This window comes from Zingiber officinale, chromosome 9A (assembly GCF_018446385.1).
Source record: "Zingiber officinale cultivar Zhangliang chromosome 9A, Zo_v1.1, whole genome shotgun sequence".
NCBI classification, from domain to species: domain Eukaryota; kingdom Viridiplantae; phylum Streptophyta; class Magnoliopsida; order Zingiberales; family Zingiberaceae; genus Zingiber; species Zingiber officinale.
In genome coordinates, this window is record NC_056002.1 from 3785309 (window position 1) to 3806145 (window position 20837).

General features: G+C 36.5%; 3 protein-coding genes across 5 annotated transcripts; 2 read left to right on the forward strand and 1 right to left on the reverse strand.

Annotated features, from left to right (window-relative positions):
* The first annotated feature begins 1740 nt into the window (after positions 1-1740).
* Positions 1741-5254, forward strand: LOC122021023 (iron-sulfur cluster assembly scaffold protein IscU-like). The gene is made up of 3 exons (XM_042579089.1): positions 1741-2121; positions 2964-3018; positions 4876-5254. The coding sequence occupies exons 1-3, from the start codon at positions 1821-1823 to the stop codon at positions 5033-5035; spliced, it is 516 nt and encodes a 171-aa protein (XP_042435023.1). The 5' UTR covers positions 1741-1820; the 3' UTR covers positions 5036-5254.
* Positions 5255-7597: 2343 nt separating this feature from the next.
* On the forward strand, positions 7598-8404 carry LOC122021506. Its single transcript, XM_042579629.1, has one exon. It carries the CDS (start codon positions 7598-7600, stop codon positions 8402-8404), a length of 807 nt encoding a protein of 268 aa, XP_042435563.1.
* Positions 8405-10976: 2572 nt separating this feature from the next.
* Positions 10977-15583, reverse strand: LOC122019793 (protein KINESIN LIGHT CHAIN-RELATED 2-like). 3 transcript variants are annotated; one of them, XM_042577318.1, is made up of 3 exons: positions 15429-15583; positions 12628-14654; positions 10977-11383 (listed from the first exon to the last, which is right to left on the reverse strand). In XM_042577318.1, the coding sequence occupies exons 2-3, from the start codon at positions 14592-14594 to the stop codon at positions 11173-11175; spliced, it is 2178 nt and encodes a 725-aa protein (XP_042433252.1). In that variant the 5' UTR covers positions 14595-14654; positions 15429-15583; the 3' UTR covers positions 10977-11172. The 3 variants fall into 3 exon arrangements, with proteins under 3 accessions (XP_042433252.1, XP_042433254.1, XP_042433253.1); XM_042577320.1 differs by having other exon boundaries at positions 12628-14587; positions 15429-15565; XM_042577319.1 differs by having other exon boundaries at positions 12628-14637; positions 15429-15565.
* Positions 15584-20837: the final 5254 nt, after the last annotated feature.

The window sequence follows — 20837 nt, forward strand, 5'->3', positions numbered from 1 at the left end:
CGTGTCAACCATCAACCTAACTAGATTTCATTCTAGTGCTCCAGTCTTCTAGATCCATTAAGTCTTGCACATTTAGTACAAATATTAGATAAACATAATATCTAACTTTAATTCATTTGTCATTTATCAAAATTCAGATTTAATCATTATTGACAACTATACCAGTATATTCAAATTGGATCCTCGCTCCTGTGGCCTTATGTTGCTATAGGCGTGTTGTCATCTTTGTCTTACAATTATTATTGAAAAAATTAGCCCATGGCTTCCCTTGATGATGGCCACGAGTTGCATCATCATTCTCAAATGAAAGCCCCAAGTCCTCTTGAATGTTTCGGCTGGCAGAGTTTTAGCAGCCTCAATATTCATGTGCCGTCAGATTTCTTGCCTCTTATGTATCCACCTTAGCAGCATGTGGAGCCTTATCAGCCTCTTACGTGGCATTTACATCTGTCATAGGATGCTTGCTGCGTGCATTCCTGAGTCACATCAGCAACCACCTCTTCATTCAAGTCTTCCATCTTCCCGATCTCGTGGGTCATCCGAGATGACATGGGATGGAAGTTACTACAAGGAGGCCCTCGGATTGAAACTCAGTGGTAACGGAGGAATAAATCCTCTATCCCTGTATCCTACCCGGTCCGTCTCATATTAGCTCGGATGCTACGATTTACCTCCTTCACAATGACCGTGAATCCGATCGGTGGAGACTCGGGAGTGAGAATTTCGTCTTTTGCTGCAAGTCTTCCATATTCCCACACAAGTAATCCAATTGGCCGCTCGATTTACAATCTCCCTGTTGTCCAATGGCAACGGAAAAACAAGGCTTTTCCCTGTTGGTTGGGCCTTTTGATTGAATCATGGGGGAGTGATTAGATCATTTCCTCTTTTTTTACCTTGGGAATAAAGTAACAAGCAGATCCCAAGGGGGGAAATTGCTGCCCATCTCACCAAATCAAAATCTGTTTTGCTGGAATTTGAATTTGGAAACTAACCATTGGCTGATGTTAGATCTTCCTAATCTGTCAATAACCAGAGAGACTGCCGAAGTTGAGGAAGAAGACCGAAAAATAACCCTTGGTGAAAAACTCAACACTTCTAGCCGGGATACCAAAATACAAGAAGTCCTCTTTCACATAATGCAACATCAGTTTACTCGTCCATTTGTTTTTAGCTTTGGAATATAAACATGATGGTGGAGCGGCGAAAAGGACTTCACTCCTGTTGAGAGTCCTTTGATGGATCCCTTTCAAAAGTAAAGCGAGAATTGAAGCATCCATTTGTTTCTAGTTATGATTATAACTGTTATAATATAATGTTGATGTGTTGATTAAAGATAAAAGTGTTTGTCTAAATTGATTAGCGTCCATTAGAAATGAAAATATCTATATGCAACAACTATGAATTATAACTATGATAATATATTGTTACTAAAAATAAAGACTATACTTTACCTCTAGATGTCTGGTTGCTACACGCCTACACCTCAACTCATGACTCGGTATATTCTATTTCAGTCTCTAACAAAAAAGGACGTGGTTTTGACTTTTGTGGCGTGTTTACTTAGGCAAAGGAAATATGAGGGGAGAGAAAAAGTGGAAGTCCTTAGGTGCTAAATGGATGATTTATTGGACCACCTAAGTAAGCAAGGCAAGGCCCATGCTCGATTTGTCACCTTCGTGATTTCCTTTTTCGATTTTAAAATTTTTATTTGTAATAAAAAAAAATCATACTTATCCCATCTTTTTCGATATTGTTCTTCACTCTTTCCTGCGTCGTCGGTTCGCCGATCAAGAATTCGACGGATTGTGGCGAGGGCGAAGATGTTGGGCGCGGCGGCAAGGCGAATTCTTGGATTAGGGCTGGGGAAACGGGCGCCGGGGGCGATGACGGCGACGGCCTCGCGGGGATACCACGAGAGGGTGGTGGACCACTACGAGAACCCTCGGAACGTCGGATCCTTCGACAAGAGTGATCCTTCGGTGGGGACGGGTCTTGTCGGCGCGCCGGCGTGTGGCGACGTGATGAAGCTGCAGATCAAGGTCGACGATGATACTGGAAAGATCGTCGATGCCTGCTTCAAGACCTTCGGTTGCGGCTCGGCCATCGCGTCATCTTCTGTTGGTATGACCTTTAAAACCCTAATTCCCAATCTGTGCTGCACGATATTCCTTTTTTTTTTTTAATTGACTTTAATCGTGTCATATATTTTTTTTTTCCGGATTTTGTGCTTTGCGTCATTGAGATAATTTGACAACTATGACTGGGTAGTTTTGAAAGATGAGAATCCTTTCTGCTATTCTAATTATGTACTTATGTTGCAAATTAAGGAGGAAAACTTACCCGCGATGAATGCTGGAATCGTGAAAACAGTCGGACACATTGTTCGAAAGTTGTTCTTTACACATTTTAGCTAGGATTCAGACACAATAAAACACTAGAGAAAAGAAATTTATAGAAAACCACTGATGCTATCTGACAAACATTCTTTGATTCATGATCAACTCTGGAATTCAGTAGCTAATTTGGCTTTCGTGCTTGAACTTGAAGAATCAACAGAGAATGTGAAACGAGTTTCTCGCTTTATTAGCTATTAGAGAAAACAATGGCTGAAATATTATTGTGACTGGTGATGAAAACCTTTGAACTTCTATATAATTCACTGTTATTCTCTTTGAGTTTAAGGAATAACTATGAATTTATTACCATCAGTAATTCAGTGATATATTTCAAGATTTATATATTGATTTCTGATTTTGTAATTGTAGTTATCTTTCTCTCATTAATAGAATACTTTCTATTGGGGAAGAAGAAGTGTTGGCTCAAAAGAAGTTATTTTGTATTAAAATATTGCTTAACAATAAGGTTGCCCTTTTAATGGTTAAATATTCTTGTTTTATTCGATATTAGGAAACTATTGCTTTTGCATAATGCATCATATGGTATTCATCTATTATCAATTGCAGCAACGGAATGGGTGAAAGGAAAACATATGGAAGACGTGTTATCCATCAAAAATACGTAAGTTTGAATTTCCCATGACTTGCTATTACAATTAAATTGCTGAACCCTCAAGAAAACTCCACTAATATTTTTTAGCAGCATGACCGTATGGTACTATAGAAAAATTGAGACTTGCAATTGGACAGAGCTATCATTAGACAGGCTAAGTTAATTAAATTCAATTACTTTTTTAGCTGAATATTTTCTCTCGGTCTTCAACTAGGAAGTACCCTATGCAATAAACATTTATTTGCCTATCATATCTGAAGCAGTCGTGTGGTGAACAATTTATTTACTCTGTTTATTAGAACTGTATTATAAGAAGCAATCATGATTTTTGGTTTCTAAATTTATTTTGCTATGTGTATTTAGATTAACCCAAACACATCTGGATTACTTGGTCATGATTCAAGGCACCAGTTTTTCTTTCCAAGTCCAACATATAGACAGGATTATGAGTATTGTGTGGTAATTCTGTCAAAATAATTTATGAGCACCAGATAAGACTGAAATGATTCAGCTTAAAAAAAATGTGAATCCTGTCAGTCTGAACCATTACATGGAATTCTGGAATATAATGGAAACAACTGAATCATGCTTTTATTTTTATATACCATCATTATTATTTTTTCCCCATCTGTGCAACACCACTGATTATGCTTGAGTTGAACAATTCAATGACTTTATTTATTCAATTTGCTTGTATTAATAGTTAAGTTTCTACTAATATAAAGTAGGAGATACCTCTTAAGGTATAACATGTAGGTAGTTCTGAACTGGATGAGAGCTGAGACACTGAAAATAGAAAATAGTACAAAAGTTATTGAAGTATTGAGTTCCAAAAGCCTTTTGTTATTCTATTCTAATGATTCTAGTTAAATAGATGGTAATTGTGCCTTGAGAAAGACCTGTTCCAGACTAACATTTGTCTCTTAAGAAAGTTTAATGACTTTCATCAACAGGAAAGTCATCAGTTTCTTATTCTTGAACAACCTATGAGGATTCATTTGCTATAAGATTACCTGTCTTGTTGGGCAAATGAACATTGCCATTAATTAGTAGGCTTATTCAATATTAGGATGGGCCTTCATGTGCACTTTCCCATTTTACCCTAGCGACCGATGGGAAACTTCCATGGATTGGATCGGTTGGCCCAAGTTCGACGTTACCTACGTGGTTAATCATTTTTTTTAGTGAAGAAGTACACATTTCCTTCATACTCTTTCCTAGGAAATGGGAAGGGATTGATTGGCATTGACTATTTATGGATTTGTCCAAAAAATTTTCTCGCTTGTCAATCTTTGGCTTCTCCTTTTGTATAAACAGTACAATGGTTTCTTTTAACAAAGCATTCATGACAAAGCTGCCCTTCCTTCCCAGTGGTCTCTAGATTAAGGATCACAGCATTCCTTGCTGAATTATTTGGGCATCTACTGTAGTTTTATGAAGAACCATTTTTACCTCTACCTGATTAACAGTTCTAAATATGAATTCCTATTCTTATATCAGGAAAACTGATTCTGAATTTGACTTGCGTTGATATACTTATAGCCATCAGAATCAAATTTGTAGGTATTATTCTCAGGTCCTGATGTAAAAGTTATACTATATCGTGCACTGTCCTTCCGAATTTTTTATTATTAGGGCCTAAGCCTTTGTTACCCTGGTGATGATCTATTGTGTTGCTTGCGTTGGTGATTCCTTGTTTTGTCATCCTTTCTGGCTTTGGCATTTGCCCTACCTTTGGCCGAAAAGTCATTAGAAAATCGTACTCTTATCTGGTTTTAATTTTTTTCCTTCACTCTTAAGTGGTCGTGTTATTAATCACAACTATTTGCTTCTGATATGATGATATTATTTACTTGTGTTCTATAGAGAAATTGCCAAACACCTTTCACTTCCACCGGTGAAGCTTCACTGCAGCATGCTCGCTGAAGATGCAATCAAAGCTGCTGTGAAAGACTACAAAGCAAAAAATTCCAAGGCAACTGGAAAGGCTGAGACAGTGCAAACTGACAAAGTTGAGAATACCTAAAAATATGACCTACTTGGAAGAACATGCATACAATTATTTTACCGAGTTGTATAACTTGTGCCCAGTTTGCTATCACATGCCTATCGGTACAAACCCATTCTAGAAAGATTGATTTGATGCATACCTGTCCTGATACCTTCTTGGTTAGGATGCCATTTTCCACTGTGATCATGTTCTTCAAAAATAAGCTATGGTGATATGGACATGTTGAAGATGTTATATCTAGGATTTGTGATTGTTTGTGTGCTTATTTTAAGTTGCTACTGATGCAGCTACGTGCAGCATACTGTCGATCGGAAGTGGTGATTCCAGAAGTTCAAGGTGGAGGACTTGAGTTTAATCCTGCATGTGTCCATGTTATCGTTGGTTTATTTAGAGGTTGCTAGATCCGCACTTAGAACATCCAAGTCATTTTTCCTATCATTATATCATTTTTCTTATTATTATATTTAAAATTTAAGATAAATAATTTATTTTATTAAATTTAGGTAATTATTTTTTACTATCTAATACATTAATTATTTTAAAATTTCTATTATTTTTAATTTTTTTATTAATTTTTTCTCTTTCTTTTATGTTTTTATTATTATATCTTTTTGGAATGATTGGAAAAAGAGATTGAAAAGGATGAGTGAAATGAGATAGATTGAAAAAAATATTATTTTAATTTTAAGGTAGAGAGTTATTTTTTAAATTTAGAGAATTATTATTTATCTAATTTAATTTTAGGAAATAGATAGGATAGAGGATAGTTGATGTAATTTTCTATTTTAGAGTAAAATTTTTAAATAAGGTAGTTAATAAGGATGCTTAGGTTTTTTAAGGTCAATAAAATGCATCTTATCAATAAATTATGGGTGCAGTATATATATATATATATAGAGTAATGATATCCTATGATAGAGTAATGATATCCTATGAACGGTTTTATAGTGAACGGTCCACAATAATTTGTTCAAGGTGTCTAGAATTAATTTAGGCATTTTTTTTAGTTGAGGTGTTTGTCGCCTTGATTTTTTTTAAAATTTTAATTTTTAAAAAATAAAAAAAAATCATAAATCGTAAGCTTAAACCATCTTAAATACATAAATTATAATATGTGAGTATCTAAAATTTTTTATCTTGAACATTATAACCTAATAAGGAACTATAGAAAAATCTTATTAGTTTAAATTTATTATAACTCAACCCTTAAATTATAAAATCTTAAACCTTAACTACATATAATATATCATGTGAATATTTAAAATTTTTAATCTTAAACACTATAATCTAAAAACCTAAATGTTAGAAAAAAAAATTTAAATTTTAAAATTTTGAACTCTAAATTCATATAATATATCTTAAAATAAAATACTGAATGAGTTCAGACCCTTAGATTTATTCCAGACGCCTAGATGATGTCACCCACGGACGTTTAGATCAATTTTAGACACTTTGATGTCCGAGTGAATTGGCACACGAAGATCCGCATATATATATACTCATATGTTCGGATGCTAGTTCAAGCGTGTTCCTATTCATTTTTAAGAATTGAAGTATCTGGACATCAAGATATGCAAGGATCATCTAGGAATATGTAAGATAAATAAATTATATATATATATATTAGGGCACACTATATGCACATCTCGGAATTTTGTCGATTTAAAATTTTTAAAATAATGCTATAATCAATCATTAAATTTTAAAAGTCAGATGTTATTGACATAATCAGGAGTTTAAAACAAATAAAAAATTGAAACAACACTCTAAGCATGTCATAGACGCTGTCAACCTGTAGTGGGGCGCTATTTGTTACCGAAGATATACGGCTTACAAAATATATATATATAAAATTTTGTAAGCAGACGACCATAACTCTTTTTATATTCTTATAATTAATTGAGACCAATAGATCAGTGTCTCTCTATTAGACAAGTGGAACTTAAAAAAAAAAAAATATATATATATATATATATAACTATCATGTTAACGACCCCAGTGAAAACTCCACGGCAGGAGATCCATTTAGGAATAAGTGCGTTCGCTTAGATATATATATATATAACTATCATATTAACGACCCCAGTGAAAACTCCACGGCAGGAGATCCATTAGGAATAAGTGTGTTCGCTTAGCGGGACTAACATAGACGATTTATTTTCTATGAGTCGAACCTGCACGGACAACCTACCCTGAATTTTCATGTGTCAATCCTTGGCCAGGTGGCACTCCCCAAGTTAGTACCGCCCGTGTGTAGGTCCACGACTCCGTCTAGGCACGCGCGAGGGAACACGTCAAAAAGTAAATTGTTACAACAACGTAACCGCGTGCGTGATCATCTTTCTTTCCTTCCACGAAAGAGCCGGTCAAGGGCCCGCAATTCCCACACGAGCCGATACTGACCGACTTCGTTGAATCAAAAACACTGGCCAATCATCAGACGTCCATAACCGAATTCTCAATAGATCCAACGGCTACCGCGCACTGATGGAGACGTAGCCATCGCATTCCCTTCTCTCTTTATAACCGCCCGCCACCCTCCCTCTTCTTCCCCCAAATCACAAACCGATTCCATCGATGACGACGGATCACACATCCTTCTCGTTCTCCCTCCCGTCCGCCGTCGCAGATGAGGCCCCGGCGGCGGGAGATTACCTGACCGCGTCTTTCCGTATGGATTTACCGGAGGGGGCGGCGAAGGAAGGCGACGCCGTAGACGACGATTCCAGTGACGATTCCGACTTCGCTTTTGCTGTGGGGGACTCCGACGAGCTCTCCTCCGCCGACGCCGACGAGATCTTCTTCGGCGGCCGGATGCTCCCCGTCTACCCCATCTTCAATCGCGATCTCCTCCCCGATCCGACAACCGAGGAGGATGCGGAAGCGGCGGAGCAGATTCCGATCCGGCAGCTTCTTCTCCGGGATCCGGCGCCGCCGCTCACGTCCTCGACCAAGGCGCCGGAGGCCGCCGGCGAGTTCTGCGCTTGGACGCCGAACGACTGCAGGAAGAGCGCCTCCACCGGGTCGTCTCGCCGGTGGCGGCTCCGCGACTTGATGATGGGTCGGAGCCACAGCGACGGGAAGGAGAAGTTCGTTTTCCTCGAGGCGGAACCTCCGGCCCCAACGAGACCTGCAGCGAAGGAGAAGAAGGCGAGCGCCGGAGCCAGCCCGGCGAGGACGGAGCCGAGGAAGGCGGCGAAGAAGGTGATGAGGGTGGCGGAGATGGATATGGCCACCGCTCACCGACTCTTCTACGCGAAGGGAAGCGGAAGCGATCAGGCGGTGAAGGGACCGCAGCGGTCATTCTTACCGTACCGGCAGGAGCTTTTCGGGTTGTTCGCACCCATGAACACCCTCCAACGCACGCCGCGTCCCCCATTTTAATTTATTAAAATATTCTCCATATTATATGGAAGTCTTTTTTTTTTTAAAAAAAAGTATTTATTTAATTTTCTTTTCTTTACTTTCAAATCAAATCTGTATATTTTGTTTGATAAATAATTTTCACTGAATTTTGCCTACGGAAGTGCAGTGGTCGTTAGAATTTGTAATGACTATTTGTTTGATATTGTATAAAATACAATTATATATCCAGTCAATATATCTAAAGGCGGCAGCAGAATTGACGTTTATTCATCTCAAGGAGGAGAAGACTTGGCCTGGTGGTTGCTTTTGAATTTGCAGCAGCCTCTCCTTCCGAGAAGGTGCAGTGGGCCTTTCTGGTAAACATCTGTTCTGCGGATACACAATGCCGTTTCAACGCTCTTTGTTATATCGTTGGAGCAGATCACGTTCATCATTTATTTTATTAATTAGCATGGATATTTTATTTACATCAATTAATTTTAATAATTTTGACTAATTTGGTAGGAGTATTTTTGAGACACTAATATTCAGAGTTTATGATTGAAGAGTTTAAAATTTAGAAGGTTAAGATTTAAAATTTAACTATAATTATTTTTAAGTGGTTTGATTAATTTAAAATGAGGTTGATAAAGCTTAAATAATTTTGATTAAAATGGTAAAAGTATTTTAATTAATAGAGATTTGCATGTCGTAATTTTAATTAAAATGAAATAGTTACTTTTTCACAATAGCTATCAACTGTAAATATATTATAATAACTATTAATAGTTTCAACAGGTTTAAATCCTAAATTTTAAACTTTAAATATTATTATATTAAAATATATTTTTTTAATTTAGTTAAAATTATTTAAATTATATTAAATAATTTTAAAATAATTATAACATATTAATAAGGGTTAATAACTTTAAGCCCCCTGAACTTTATAGCAAGTTGTATTTTACCCCCTCTATTTTAAAAACTACACTCAACCCCCCTTTGACATGAAATAAAAAGGAAAAAAAATATAAATGATCAAAATAACCCTAACCTAAATCAGACTTCTAAAAGAAAAATAAAAAAAAAATGCCACAAAATCATAAAATTTAACCTTAACTCAACCTGATTTATATATAAGTCCTAAATCTTACTTGTTTCTAGAAAAAATATTCTCATAAAATTTATATATGTACTAGTATAAATAACAGGAAAACAGTAACTCTTAATTCTAAATTAATGAATTAAAATTAAATGAAGATAAAATAAAGTTTATCATTAAAAATCAAAATGAAGACCATTTAGGATTTTTAAAAAATCATCCTTTTAATTTTTGCCCAAAAATAAATTTTTATTTCAAAACAGCACCCTTTTGAAATGAAAAGTATTTTTAACTGCTTTGAGATGAAAATTTATTTTTGGACAAAAATTAAAAGGATGATTTTTTTTCTAAATCGTCAAAGGATCTTCATTTTAATTTTTAATGATAAATTTTGTTCCATCTTCATCTAATTTTGATTCATTAATTTAGAATTTTGATTTTTTTTTATTTGGTAAAATAAGTTTTTGACTTATTATCCCTTTCAGAGTTAGCTGTTTTCTGTTGTTTATACTGTGCATGTATGAATTTTGTGAGGATATTTTTTCTAGGAACAAGTGAAATTATGAGTGTATATATAAATCAAATTTAGTTAAAGTTAGGATTATTTTGATCATTTATTTTTTTTTCTTTTTATTTCATAATAAAAGAGGGTTAAGTATAATTTTTTAAATAGAGGAGAATAAAATATAATTTGTTATGAAATTCAGAGGCTTAAAGTTATTAACCCTACTAATAATTACCTAGTAACTTTTATCAATAGCTGCTACTGGTGGTAACTGTTATTGAAAGATTTCTCACGTGGGTGATACTTCTTAAAAGAAATAATAGTCATTTTCAAATGATGATGTGCCTGTGGTCACAATCGAGGCCTTGCTCGATCACTTTCCAGATAAATATCAACTAAATTAAATTTTATCCATTGCCTAGTAGCTTATGCCATCATCAAGGAAATCACCGTGGGAATTTTTGGGATAAAAAATATTAATTTCGAAGAGATAACGACAATCCATTGTCACAGTCAAAATAGAAGACTACACTTGAGTGGATAATTATTGCCAACAAGAAGAGAACAAAAAAAGAGTCGTTCAAATCCTCTAGAAACGCCCTGCTATGTACGTAGTCTATCTATATAATATACTTTGAACTTTGAAACAGTCATACGATCGAAGAAGTCCTCCAACTCTGCAACTTGCAGGAATATAATGTTTGGTCGTTCAAGCACGTTATTTAATGTCAACATTAGAAAACATGAAAGTCTAGCAAGCCAAAAAAAAATTGCCTCGTGGATTGTTCGAGAAGGTGCTGCGCAGTGCAATTCTTGCACCGGAAGTTGATTACTGAGCAAGGAAAGCTCATCATTTCATAAAATTGCGTATGATGAGAAGTCAAGATCAAAATGGTTTCACAGTAAAGCAAATAAGACTAAGGAGTAATGCTCTAAACTTCATGTACGATGACATAAAAAGCGAAGCTGGAAAATCAGCATCAGAGAATACTTTTAAAGGACAATCATTTTAGCTCAATTCTCACGAACAGCAGCTCATAATCAAATGGTTTTGGTAAACAATTGAAAGAAAAATGGTAGAATAATCATTTACAACGGATCCAATATCGCAATCACACAGCCCTTATGTCCCCATAAGTGTAAGAATTTGGTATGAAAAAATCAGTGCACAAAGCAATTAAGTTTCTAAATGTACATCATGCTTCATGATCGAGTTGCATCGTTCACAACAGTTTGTGGATTGGTGTCGAGGAGAGTTTTGAGCGACCTAATTTTTCTATTTCGGACTCTCCCAGCTTCCTTCAGCAACTCAGCCAACCTCCTTTTCTCATCGTCTACGTCAGGGTTGGCTGTTCCGAGCTTTTCCTCTCGAAGTCTGACTACATATTCCAAGATTTCAATGGCTTCGTCCAACCTGTGTTAAAATGGTATGCCAAGACAAAGACTGCATATCAGCATTTTGTCTTCAAGATATAAGCGATAATCTAAAACTTCTTAGTAGAGTTCATGGTAAATAGTTGAAGACAGACAAGATTGAAAAGTTAGCCTAATAAATAAAAATGCCAAGAGCAACTTAATGAACAACCAAACTAGCTCCCAAAAGGCCAAAACCATCATCTTTTATTATGCTTGGAAAATCAGTTCATTTTTACACACCATTTGTAATGCAAAAACACATTCCTCAACATTTTCAGAAAAAAATGCAAGAGCCATGTGGACTTATGGACAACTATGAGGATCAGAGAACTAGCATTTCAACGACTCACAGAGCATTAACTTCTTTTTTTCAGACTAATAACATTAGCGATCACAGAATATTTTTATTGGAAAATAAACCAAATTTAAGGAAAAAAGGAAAGAGATATCATTCTAGTAATTCGTGATTGTAATTTAAGAAGAAGACTTACTGAAACATGGGGAAACAACCAACAACTAGTCATTTTTTAGTTACGAATTCTCAGCTTCAAGAAGCATGAAGAAGCCATCATTGAAATTATTACATGATCTTATAGTTCTCAGATTTGGTTCCAGTATTTGGCTTGTCTCATTCATCAAATATATAATCCACCTAATTGATTGGCAATAAATCAATCCATAAATGTCTCCTTTTTCTTCACCTAATTTCATTCACTAAAAAAATGATTATACCATACTGATATTATCCTTTGTTTTCAAATAACCATATCAACATCATCTAGTAAAAACCATGTCATGGATCTCGAATATTTGGGGATGTTCACATTATAATTATTTATTCTAATAACTAAAGTCACTAACTTTAGTCAGGCAAGCTTCAATCAATTACATTTCCATCAGGAAATTGATGTTGAACAAGTGAGAACAAAGTATAACTTTCTATAAGTCTCACGTCTCTGATTCTTGGTTGCAACTTACATGGTCAGTTAATCTCTACTTAAACAGAATCAACTGGAAACTTGAAAAGAATCAGGTTCAATGTTCATCGACGCTAAGTGCAATAGCTATTAACCAAAAGATATAGGTGAAATGGCATAGACATCACAAAATTTCTCTCCTATAACTCATTATCTGAGCATCAAGGAGACCAACATAGAAACCATGATTCTCTAGATATAAAATTAACATGAAAAAACAGACAAACAAACAAACAAATGAAAGCATAACCATTGAAGGCAATACCTTCCCATTGCATCATAAGTTCCTGCAAGATTGCTGTACACTCCAAGTGTGTCTGGATGATACGGTCCACATTCTTGCTCCAGAATGCTTTTGGCTTCCTCAAATAATTCAGCTGCCTCATTTATAGCATACCTTTGTACACAAGCTAATCCCATCTGGTTCAAAGCAATTCCAAAGAAAGCTGATTTCTTTTCCCTGCAAGCTCGAAGCTTATCTATTGCATTCTTGAATGAAGAATAAGACTCGCCAAAATTTCCTCTTATGTAGTAGAGCACACCAATCTGTGCCTCAATACCTGCAATGGTGCTTTGCTGTCCAGCAGAATTATTATACATCTTCAAGGCCTTCTGGAGTAACTTGAGTGCCTGTTCATGCTCATTCATGGACACATATATTGCAGATACATCAGTCAGGCCCATGGCTATTTCCTCTGTAGAAGTCCCTGGAATAGGCTTGGTATAAATGCGGAGAGCATTTTCACAATATGACTTGGAATTCTTAAACTTCCCTGTTTTATTGTACAAGTCAGCGAGTCGTACAAAGACTGATGCAACAGTTGGGTGGTTGGCTCCTTTAGTAGTTTTGTAAAGATTGAGTGCTTTCTGATATGCGAACACAGCCTCATCATATCGCCCCAACGAGAGATAGATATCGCCAATGCTGCAGTCAACTGAAGCTACCTCGGTTTCCTGGCCATTGGCTACCATTGCCGAGCTTACTGAAACTAGATGTTGAAGAGCTGCTTCATGGTGACCCTTGGTGTCGCAAATGAGACCCATCAGTCTCCTATCAGCTGTTTCTTCTAAAGAGGATATCTCACCTTTCTCCCCATGGATGTCGAGAGCAATCTGGCACAGTCTTTCTGCCTCATCAAACTGCAATGCTTGAACATTAGCTTCAGCTAAATAGCGGCAAGTTTCACCAACCCGCGGATCCATATCACCTAGTGTCTGTTTCTGAATTTCAAGTCCCGTGGAGTAGCATTGGAGTGAACTATCTAACTGGCCCAACATGGCAAAAATATCACCCAACTGCATATAACCAGAAAATTTAGCAAGCGCATGGTCTTTGCCTTCTTCAAGCACTGGAATTTCAATAGATTTTTGAAGAACAGGTACAGCCTCCACAAACTTTCCTAATTTGCAATAGGTTGATGCTATGACATGCAGACTCATTACCAAATCCAAGCTTGGCTTCTGACCGGCACATTTCTCAAATGACTTGGCTGCTCGGAGTGCATATTTTAAAGCTCTAAGCGGATTCTCAGAAGCAATTAGATCTCTTGCATGCTTAAGATAGAAAGGCCCTAAATCAGGGTTTTCTAAACCAGATTCAGATGAATCCAATGTTCCATTGAGTAACTTCACCTCACTCCTTGCTGAACTCTTTTTTTTTGTACGACTGACTCTCACATTAGATGCTGCTCCATTTTGGTCATCTTTCTCAGGAGTGTTTTTGTTGCTCATGCTGCTCTTTATGGGTACGTTGGATTCTGACTGAGCCTGCAAGTGCAAAGGCATTCTTGGCTTTTTGGATGATCCAGAAGACACATTTGGAGATTGAACCTTAGTGATATTGTCTTGTCTCTTATCTTCAGAACCATTTTCTACTTCTGTCACATTATTGTCTTCCTCCTCTTCTATTACTCTAATGGCATCCATCTCTGCACCTACTAGATGGCGCAGCTCTGAGTCAATCCTAGATTCTTCACCATCAGAACCAAAGCTATGATGAGACTGTGACCCATCGCTCGAGCTTCCTAACTCCCGTACATTATCAAACAACTGCTCGATTGTGGGTTCTTTGTAACTCTCAACTGGAAGATTCTCCGCATTGCTTGGAGCTTCCCTCTCGTTCGGAGGAGCACACAATTTACTAGGTGAGGATGAGTTTTCTTTGATGTTAGAAGAATTCACCTCAGTTGAAGCCTCGTTTGTAGTGACTCCATCCATCAGAATGCCTGGCATCACCACCACGGGAAGGGATTGACCAGACCACAGGAAGAAGTGACTAAAAACCACCACAATCTAAATTTTCAAGCACAGAAAAGTGAAGATTTAATCTTCTTTAGGTAACTACCGGAAGAGAACAAATGACAAAAGGGGGGAAAAATCTTTCAACCACAAAGAGAGAAAAAAAACACGATTTTTTTTTCTAATAAGAAAAAGAAAAAATTTCAGCCTCTACAAAAATCACTATCTTTATGGAAGAACGATCAAGTAGGAATTGCAACAGACACAAATTCAACAGGGAGAAAAACACAGGAATCCAAAACGACAACCATCGTTGACATATACAAATACAGAAATCACAAAAAAAAAAAAAAAATAGATCTCTTATCTCAACAACATAATTGATGAGCTCAAGTAGGATAAATTATATATGATTCACAAACAAATGGAACAGAGCAAACCTCTTTGCCATAAATCAACAGACGAAAGGAGCATCGAAATGGAGACAAAATCTCCAGATCAATCCAATAGAAAAAAATCCAGCGCAAAAACCAATCACCGGAGGCCAAATTAGCTTCAGATCCCGCAGTATCAATCTCTACGAAGCCCCTCAAATCCAACAAAAGAAAAAAAAAAAAAAAGAGAAGAAAAAATCCACAAATCCCAAATGAAAAATACGCTAGCTCGCAGCCAAACTAAAACAAAACATATTCCACAAATTCATTTCCGGACCGATACATCAACAAATTCAAGCATAAAAGATCCAAAATGAAATAGAAGAGTTAAAAAAAAACAATACAAAACCAAACAAGCTCAGCAAAGGAATACACCCAGTTGATGCGCACTTACCCTAGTCGTCGCCCATGACCATGAGAGGCACGCTGGAAAGCAACCTCCTCAACGGAGATCGTTGGCCAAAGCAGAAGAATCAGAGCTCCGTGACTGGAGCCGGAGCCATTACACAAAAATAAACAAAAAATAAATTATATATAACAAAGTGAGTGGACTTCGGAGCCGCGAGTGGACAAGACAGGGATTTATGATATCCTGGAGGGTAGAACCGGGACTTTAAATATAATATAGTATTCTGAACGCAAAAACCTTGCTATTAATAAAAGAATAAAAAGAGAAAATTTTATGAAATGACGATATTGCCCCTACCCCTACTTAATATAAAGTGATACATTTTATTAAACACAGAAAATGGTAATAGGTCATCTTCAAATTTGTTGAGCAATCATTGTAATTAAACTACAAAATTAACCACATACTTGAATTTTTAAATACTTAAATCCTACTTTTTAAAAAAAAATATATATCCTTCAGCCCTAATTCGCCTAACTGAACTAAAGAGATATTTGGAAAAATATTGTGTGATTTACATATTTAGTAGAGTGGCCTAAAATTATTTTTTTTAAAAAAATATATATTATATAAATTCAAATTTGTAAAATATTATTTATGTGATTAATTAATCGAGACTTAATTCCGAGCGCGGTTGTAGAACAGGCTGGCGTTTCGAGGTCAGCACGTGGCGTGCGATTCTATTTTAAGTAATTTGAACTATTTAATTGTTTATATTTATTTTCCTTTTTATCTATTAAAAACATGTCTTTTATTTTCATCAATTTTGTGTTATTGTAAACCTTCTCACAATTATTATTCTTAATCAATTTAGTTAAAATTATTTAACATAATTAAATTCATTCATCAAAATCACTGCAAATATTATTGTACCAAAAAATATATAGTATAGTAGTTACCTTAACAACTACATGGATAAAAACTTAATTAATAATAACAAAAATATAATAAATTTAGTAAAGGATTGAAGCTAATAATGATGTAGAAAAATATATTTAATGGGATAAATAATTTATTATTGTTGTTTAATATATATATTAGTAGCCTTGGATTCTCATTTCTCCCGTATATATATAAAAATAAATAAATAAATCAATAAAGTTTGTGAAGATTGAAGTAAGGTGGACCTTGTGAAAGGACGGCAGTGTTCCATGAATTATTAGGTGTGCGTGGAGTTGGTGTCGTTAGCTGGGTAGGATTTAGAAGGCGTAGTCGAGTTGGTAGTAGAAAGAAGAAGAGTAGTTTAACAAAGTTAAAAAGGGAAAAGGAGAGAATGATGTCGTTGACAAGGAGAAGAGTTTGTCGATTAAGTTTAGGGGTGGGTGGCGGTGCGCTTGCAATGGCCCCTCCACGGGAATCACATCTAATGAAGATGATATATATGTACACACACTGTATATTTATGGATGATCCTCTGTAATCCGGGAATATTTTCGGACATCCGGATTTGTGAGAGTCACAAGAGTGTGTATGATAAGGGTTATCGGATATTTTGAATAAATGAAAAAGGCTCAAAAGAAAAGTCACAACTTTAAAAAAAAGTCAATCATTCTTACGTGCTTGGTTGTCTATAAAAAGGGGCTAAGTTAGATGGAAAATAAACACACATTCTTACTCTCATTTCCCTTATTTTTTGAATTATCTCACTCAGTGCAAAGTTTGGTCTTTGTGCTGCATAATTTATAGACCAAATACAACCCTTAAGGATGGTTTTTGAAACATGATTTGGAATTCAATACATTTGTTTTTTCCTTTGGAAAGCTTTCAAGATTGATCTTGTTCTTGAGCACTAGTCTCGTACTATACCAACAAGGGTGTGCAAAGTATCATTTCTCTCTCTCACACACACACACACACTCTTTCTCTCTCTCTCTCTCTCTCTCTCTCTCTCTATATATATATATATATATATATATATATATAAGTTTTTTACCCTAGGCGTCACGTTGGCCGACCAACATGGGCAACCCTCACGCACGGAGGCGCCTCCGATGATCGAAGGTGCCTCCCATGTGAGAGACGTCCATATTGGTGTTAGTGCAGGTTGCACTAACAATCTGATTTTGATGTATGACAAATAGGTTAAAATTATATGTGTTGTTTGTCTAACAGTTCTACCAAGTGTACAGGGGTTGACTGGTCTGAAGGACCTGACACTAGGCTGAAATCCAACTAGGTCCGCAGGACCCAATAGCTGGTGGGAAATCTAACTAGGTCCGCAGGGTCCGATAGCTGGTGAGAAGTCCAGATAGGTCCGTGGGGCCCGATATCTGACGGGAAGTCCGATTGGGTCTGCGTACCTGACAACCTATCAAAGTCCAGTTGGGTCTGCGGACCTGACAACTAGCAGGAAAACCTAGTGGGCCAAAGGCCAATCACGTAACTGCAAGTGGTAAGTGAAGGTAAGCAACTAGAAGAGAGATCCAGTAAGGACGTGTTCCCCGTTGAGGGAACTATAAATGCCGATTCAACTTAGGTCCATTTGGGAACCCTAAGTTAAGATTATGACTAGGTCATGGTCTCGTGGAGAAAAGATCTAATTAATACTCACATTTTATCATGTTGTGCTAACTCTGTTTTGCAGAGTAAAATATATTTTTGATTGTCTAGACTAACCTTTTCTTCCAGGTGGAAGATGCTCAAGAAAAGGGTTTGGGCGCCTGAAAGGAGTCCGGGTGCCCGGAGTAGGCTCGCCCAGCGGGTGCTGAGGGCGACCAGGCGATCCAGGTGCACAGACTTGGTCCAGGCGCCCGAAATCGGAGAATTATCCACAAGATGACGTGTAGCGCGTTGATTGACCGAGCCACGTGGTCTAGGCATCCGGAGAGGTTCCAGGTGCCTGGAATGGACCTATTTAAAGGCCTTCGACCCAGAGCTTCAAAAGAACAATTACAACAAGTTTCCTTCTTGCTCGGTGCTCCTAAAAAGCTCTTGTGACATTGTGAAGCTCCTCCGACAACCGATGACTCAGATTTTCATATCTTCCTTGTTGTCGGTAACCTTTTTTTTTGTTCCTGTACTTATCTTTTAATACATTTTGCGAACTATTAGTGGATTGCCCAACGAAAGCACTCGATGAGTGCGAGCCTTGGAGTAGGAGTCGTCAAAGGCTCCGAACAAAGTAAAACTAACTTGTGTTAGCGTTGTTTGTTTCTTCCGTTTTCCACTGCGTAACTTCGTTTTAATTCAAATTTTTTGACGATCGCTATTCACCTCCCCCCCCCCTCTTCTAGCGTTCTTTCTGATCTTACAGTTGGTTGCCCAACATGATGTGTTGGAGAATATCCGATGTGATGTGTTAAAATAGGTTTCAGAGGAATGCACAACGTAAATAAAATATAATAATTCCTAATTATTACATCACACACATCACACACATACAAGGATAAAACACAGCTAGATATGATCGCATAATTAAAATTTTACTAAAAGTAAATTTACGCTCAGCGTACCTTGAAAGTTTGTTAACGAACCTTATAGAGAATGTTTGCTAGCCTCATAAGATAAGCCTCCTTCGGAATCAACGAGCAAGCAGCCTATCGATGAGGAGTGGAATTAGAATCAACCAAGCGACACTTGAAAGTCTCACCTATATCCATATCAACACTGAGCTTTTGTCAAGACGACTTCAAATTCCATCTTTACGAAAGGTATTAGCCTTGTGTAGGAAGATGGAGCGATTTGAGAGAATGATCTACGACATGATTCGTGTCTGGTGGGCGTAGCAATATGTTTTAAACGGCACCGAAATTGTCGACACCAAATTCATCAACACCGAATTCATCGGCACTGAAGTCGTAGACACCGAATTCTGGTGGCTAAAGATGGCCGACAGTAACTCTTGGGCAGCGGCTAGAGAGAGGGAGAGGAAGAAGTGGATGAGAAGAAGTTCTAATTAAATTAGAATTTTCCCTTAAGTAATTTATACGAGTCATTAATTTTCCTTTCGTGTAGTTCATCTATTATTCATATCATTTACAAGATGGGGAATCATAAAAATAATTTTAAAACAATAATTAGTACTACTCTACCATCTCAGTGGTTAATGATATATGTAAGTTGACCATGAATTTGTTGTCATGTGTATGCTTTGCTCAAGTATTGCAGGAATCTGTGCATACTAATTATTCAACGTCCAGATAGTTGCATATTCCTGTGACCAAGATATTTTTATTTATTATTATTTCTTCTCAATCTGTCCCTCTGAAGCATGATGCCTAGCCTTATTCAATCCTTGTTCATTTTCAATCAAATCTCTCTGATATGAAATGTATCGAATGAGTGAATGCACATGTGTTCAAACTACTGTTTTATGTTTTCTGTTTTGATTACGTGGATTTCTCTTTAGGTTGATCAAAAGATATCAACACTGGGATTGATAATAGGACTGACTAGGGCAATTCGGAGAAAGAGAGCTTCATCACTGATTATATTATCTCCTAAAAGAGGGCCTAGAGATTACTACAAGGGAAAGAACTGCAAGCCCATATAGACATCGGTTTTCTACCGATGTCTATTACATTTTCGACCGATGTCTATGAAAGTGATGTAAAAGGTCTGTCATTTTAGACATCGGATTAAAATCTGTGTAGTATCACTTAACGACATCGGATGTAAAATTGATGTAATATTATATGTTAATAAAATCAGTTTTGGCAGCGGTATACAACCGATGTAACATTAGTTAATGACACCAGTTTTACAGCGGTGGAAAATCGATGTAATATCAGTATTGTTTAACGACACAAATTCGATTTTTGAAACAGTGAAAAATCGACAGTATCCAAGAAAATACACAAATATTCACAAATTACACAAATATTCTTCTTCCAACAGTATCCATAAAATACACAAATATTCACAAATTACATAAATATTCTTCTTACAACAGTATCCATAAAATACATAAATATTCTTTTTACATCAAAAGCTAATAGAAATTGTACACATCAAGGTATAACATCGATTAAGTTGCACAAACTACAAGCTCAAATACAAGCTCATTCGATTAACACTAATAGATATCGTTTCGAATAAGATGAGCCTGTATTGGCAGAGGTTGGACCATGACTAGAAACTGTATTTTACCAAACTACAAGCTCATTCCTAGATAGATGATTTGATGTCCGTTCCTCTTCTTGATGTTCATAAAACATAGGCTGCTTACCCTTTCCATCTGCAAAATTAAAAAAATATATATAAATACATGAAAACAATAAAATGATTTGGAAATCTGTGTTTTTTTCCTGCAACAGGTGTATAGCAAGAAAAGAATTAGAACTTACAGCACAAAATTTTTGGACATCAACCAGAGAACAAAAGAAGCATTACTTGAAGTTGAAACACGAACCACTTCATTTGCATCTTGTAGAGCGAATGATGATTCGTGAGAAG

What these genes read in the sequence shown, in the direction of transcription:
- LOC122021023 (XM_042579089.1), top strand. Translation starts at nt 1,821, where the DNA reads ATGTTGGGCGCGGCGGCAAGGCGAATTCTTGGATTAGGGCTGGGGAAA. An exon ending in CATCGCGTCATCTTCTGTTG is followed by an intron (nt 2,122 to 2,963) that starts GTATGACCTTTA and finishes TATCAATTGCAG; the next exon opens with CAACGGAATGGGTGAAAGGA. An exon ending in GTGTTATCCATCAAAAATAC is followed by an intron (nt 3,019 to 4,875) that starts GTAAGTTTGAAT and finishes TGTGTTCTATAG; the next exon opens with AGAAATTGCCAAACACCTTT.
- LOC122021506 (XM_042579629.1), top strand. Translation starts at nt 7,598, where the DNA reads ATGACGACGGATCACACATCCTTCTCGTTCTCCCTCCCGTCCGCCGTC.
- LOC122019793 (XM_042577318.1), bottom strand. Translation starts at nt 14,594, where the DNA reads ATGCCAGGCATTCTGATGGATGGAGTCACTACAAACGAGGCTTCAACT. An exon ending in ACTTATGATGCAATGGGAAG is followed by an intron (nt 11,384 to 12,627) that starts GTATTGCCTTCA and finishes ATTTTAACACAG; the next exon opens with GTTGGACGAAGCCATTGAAA.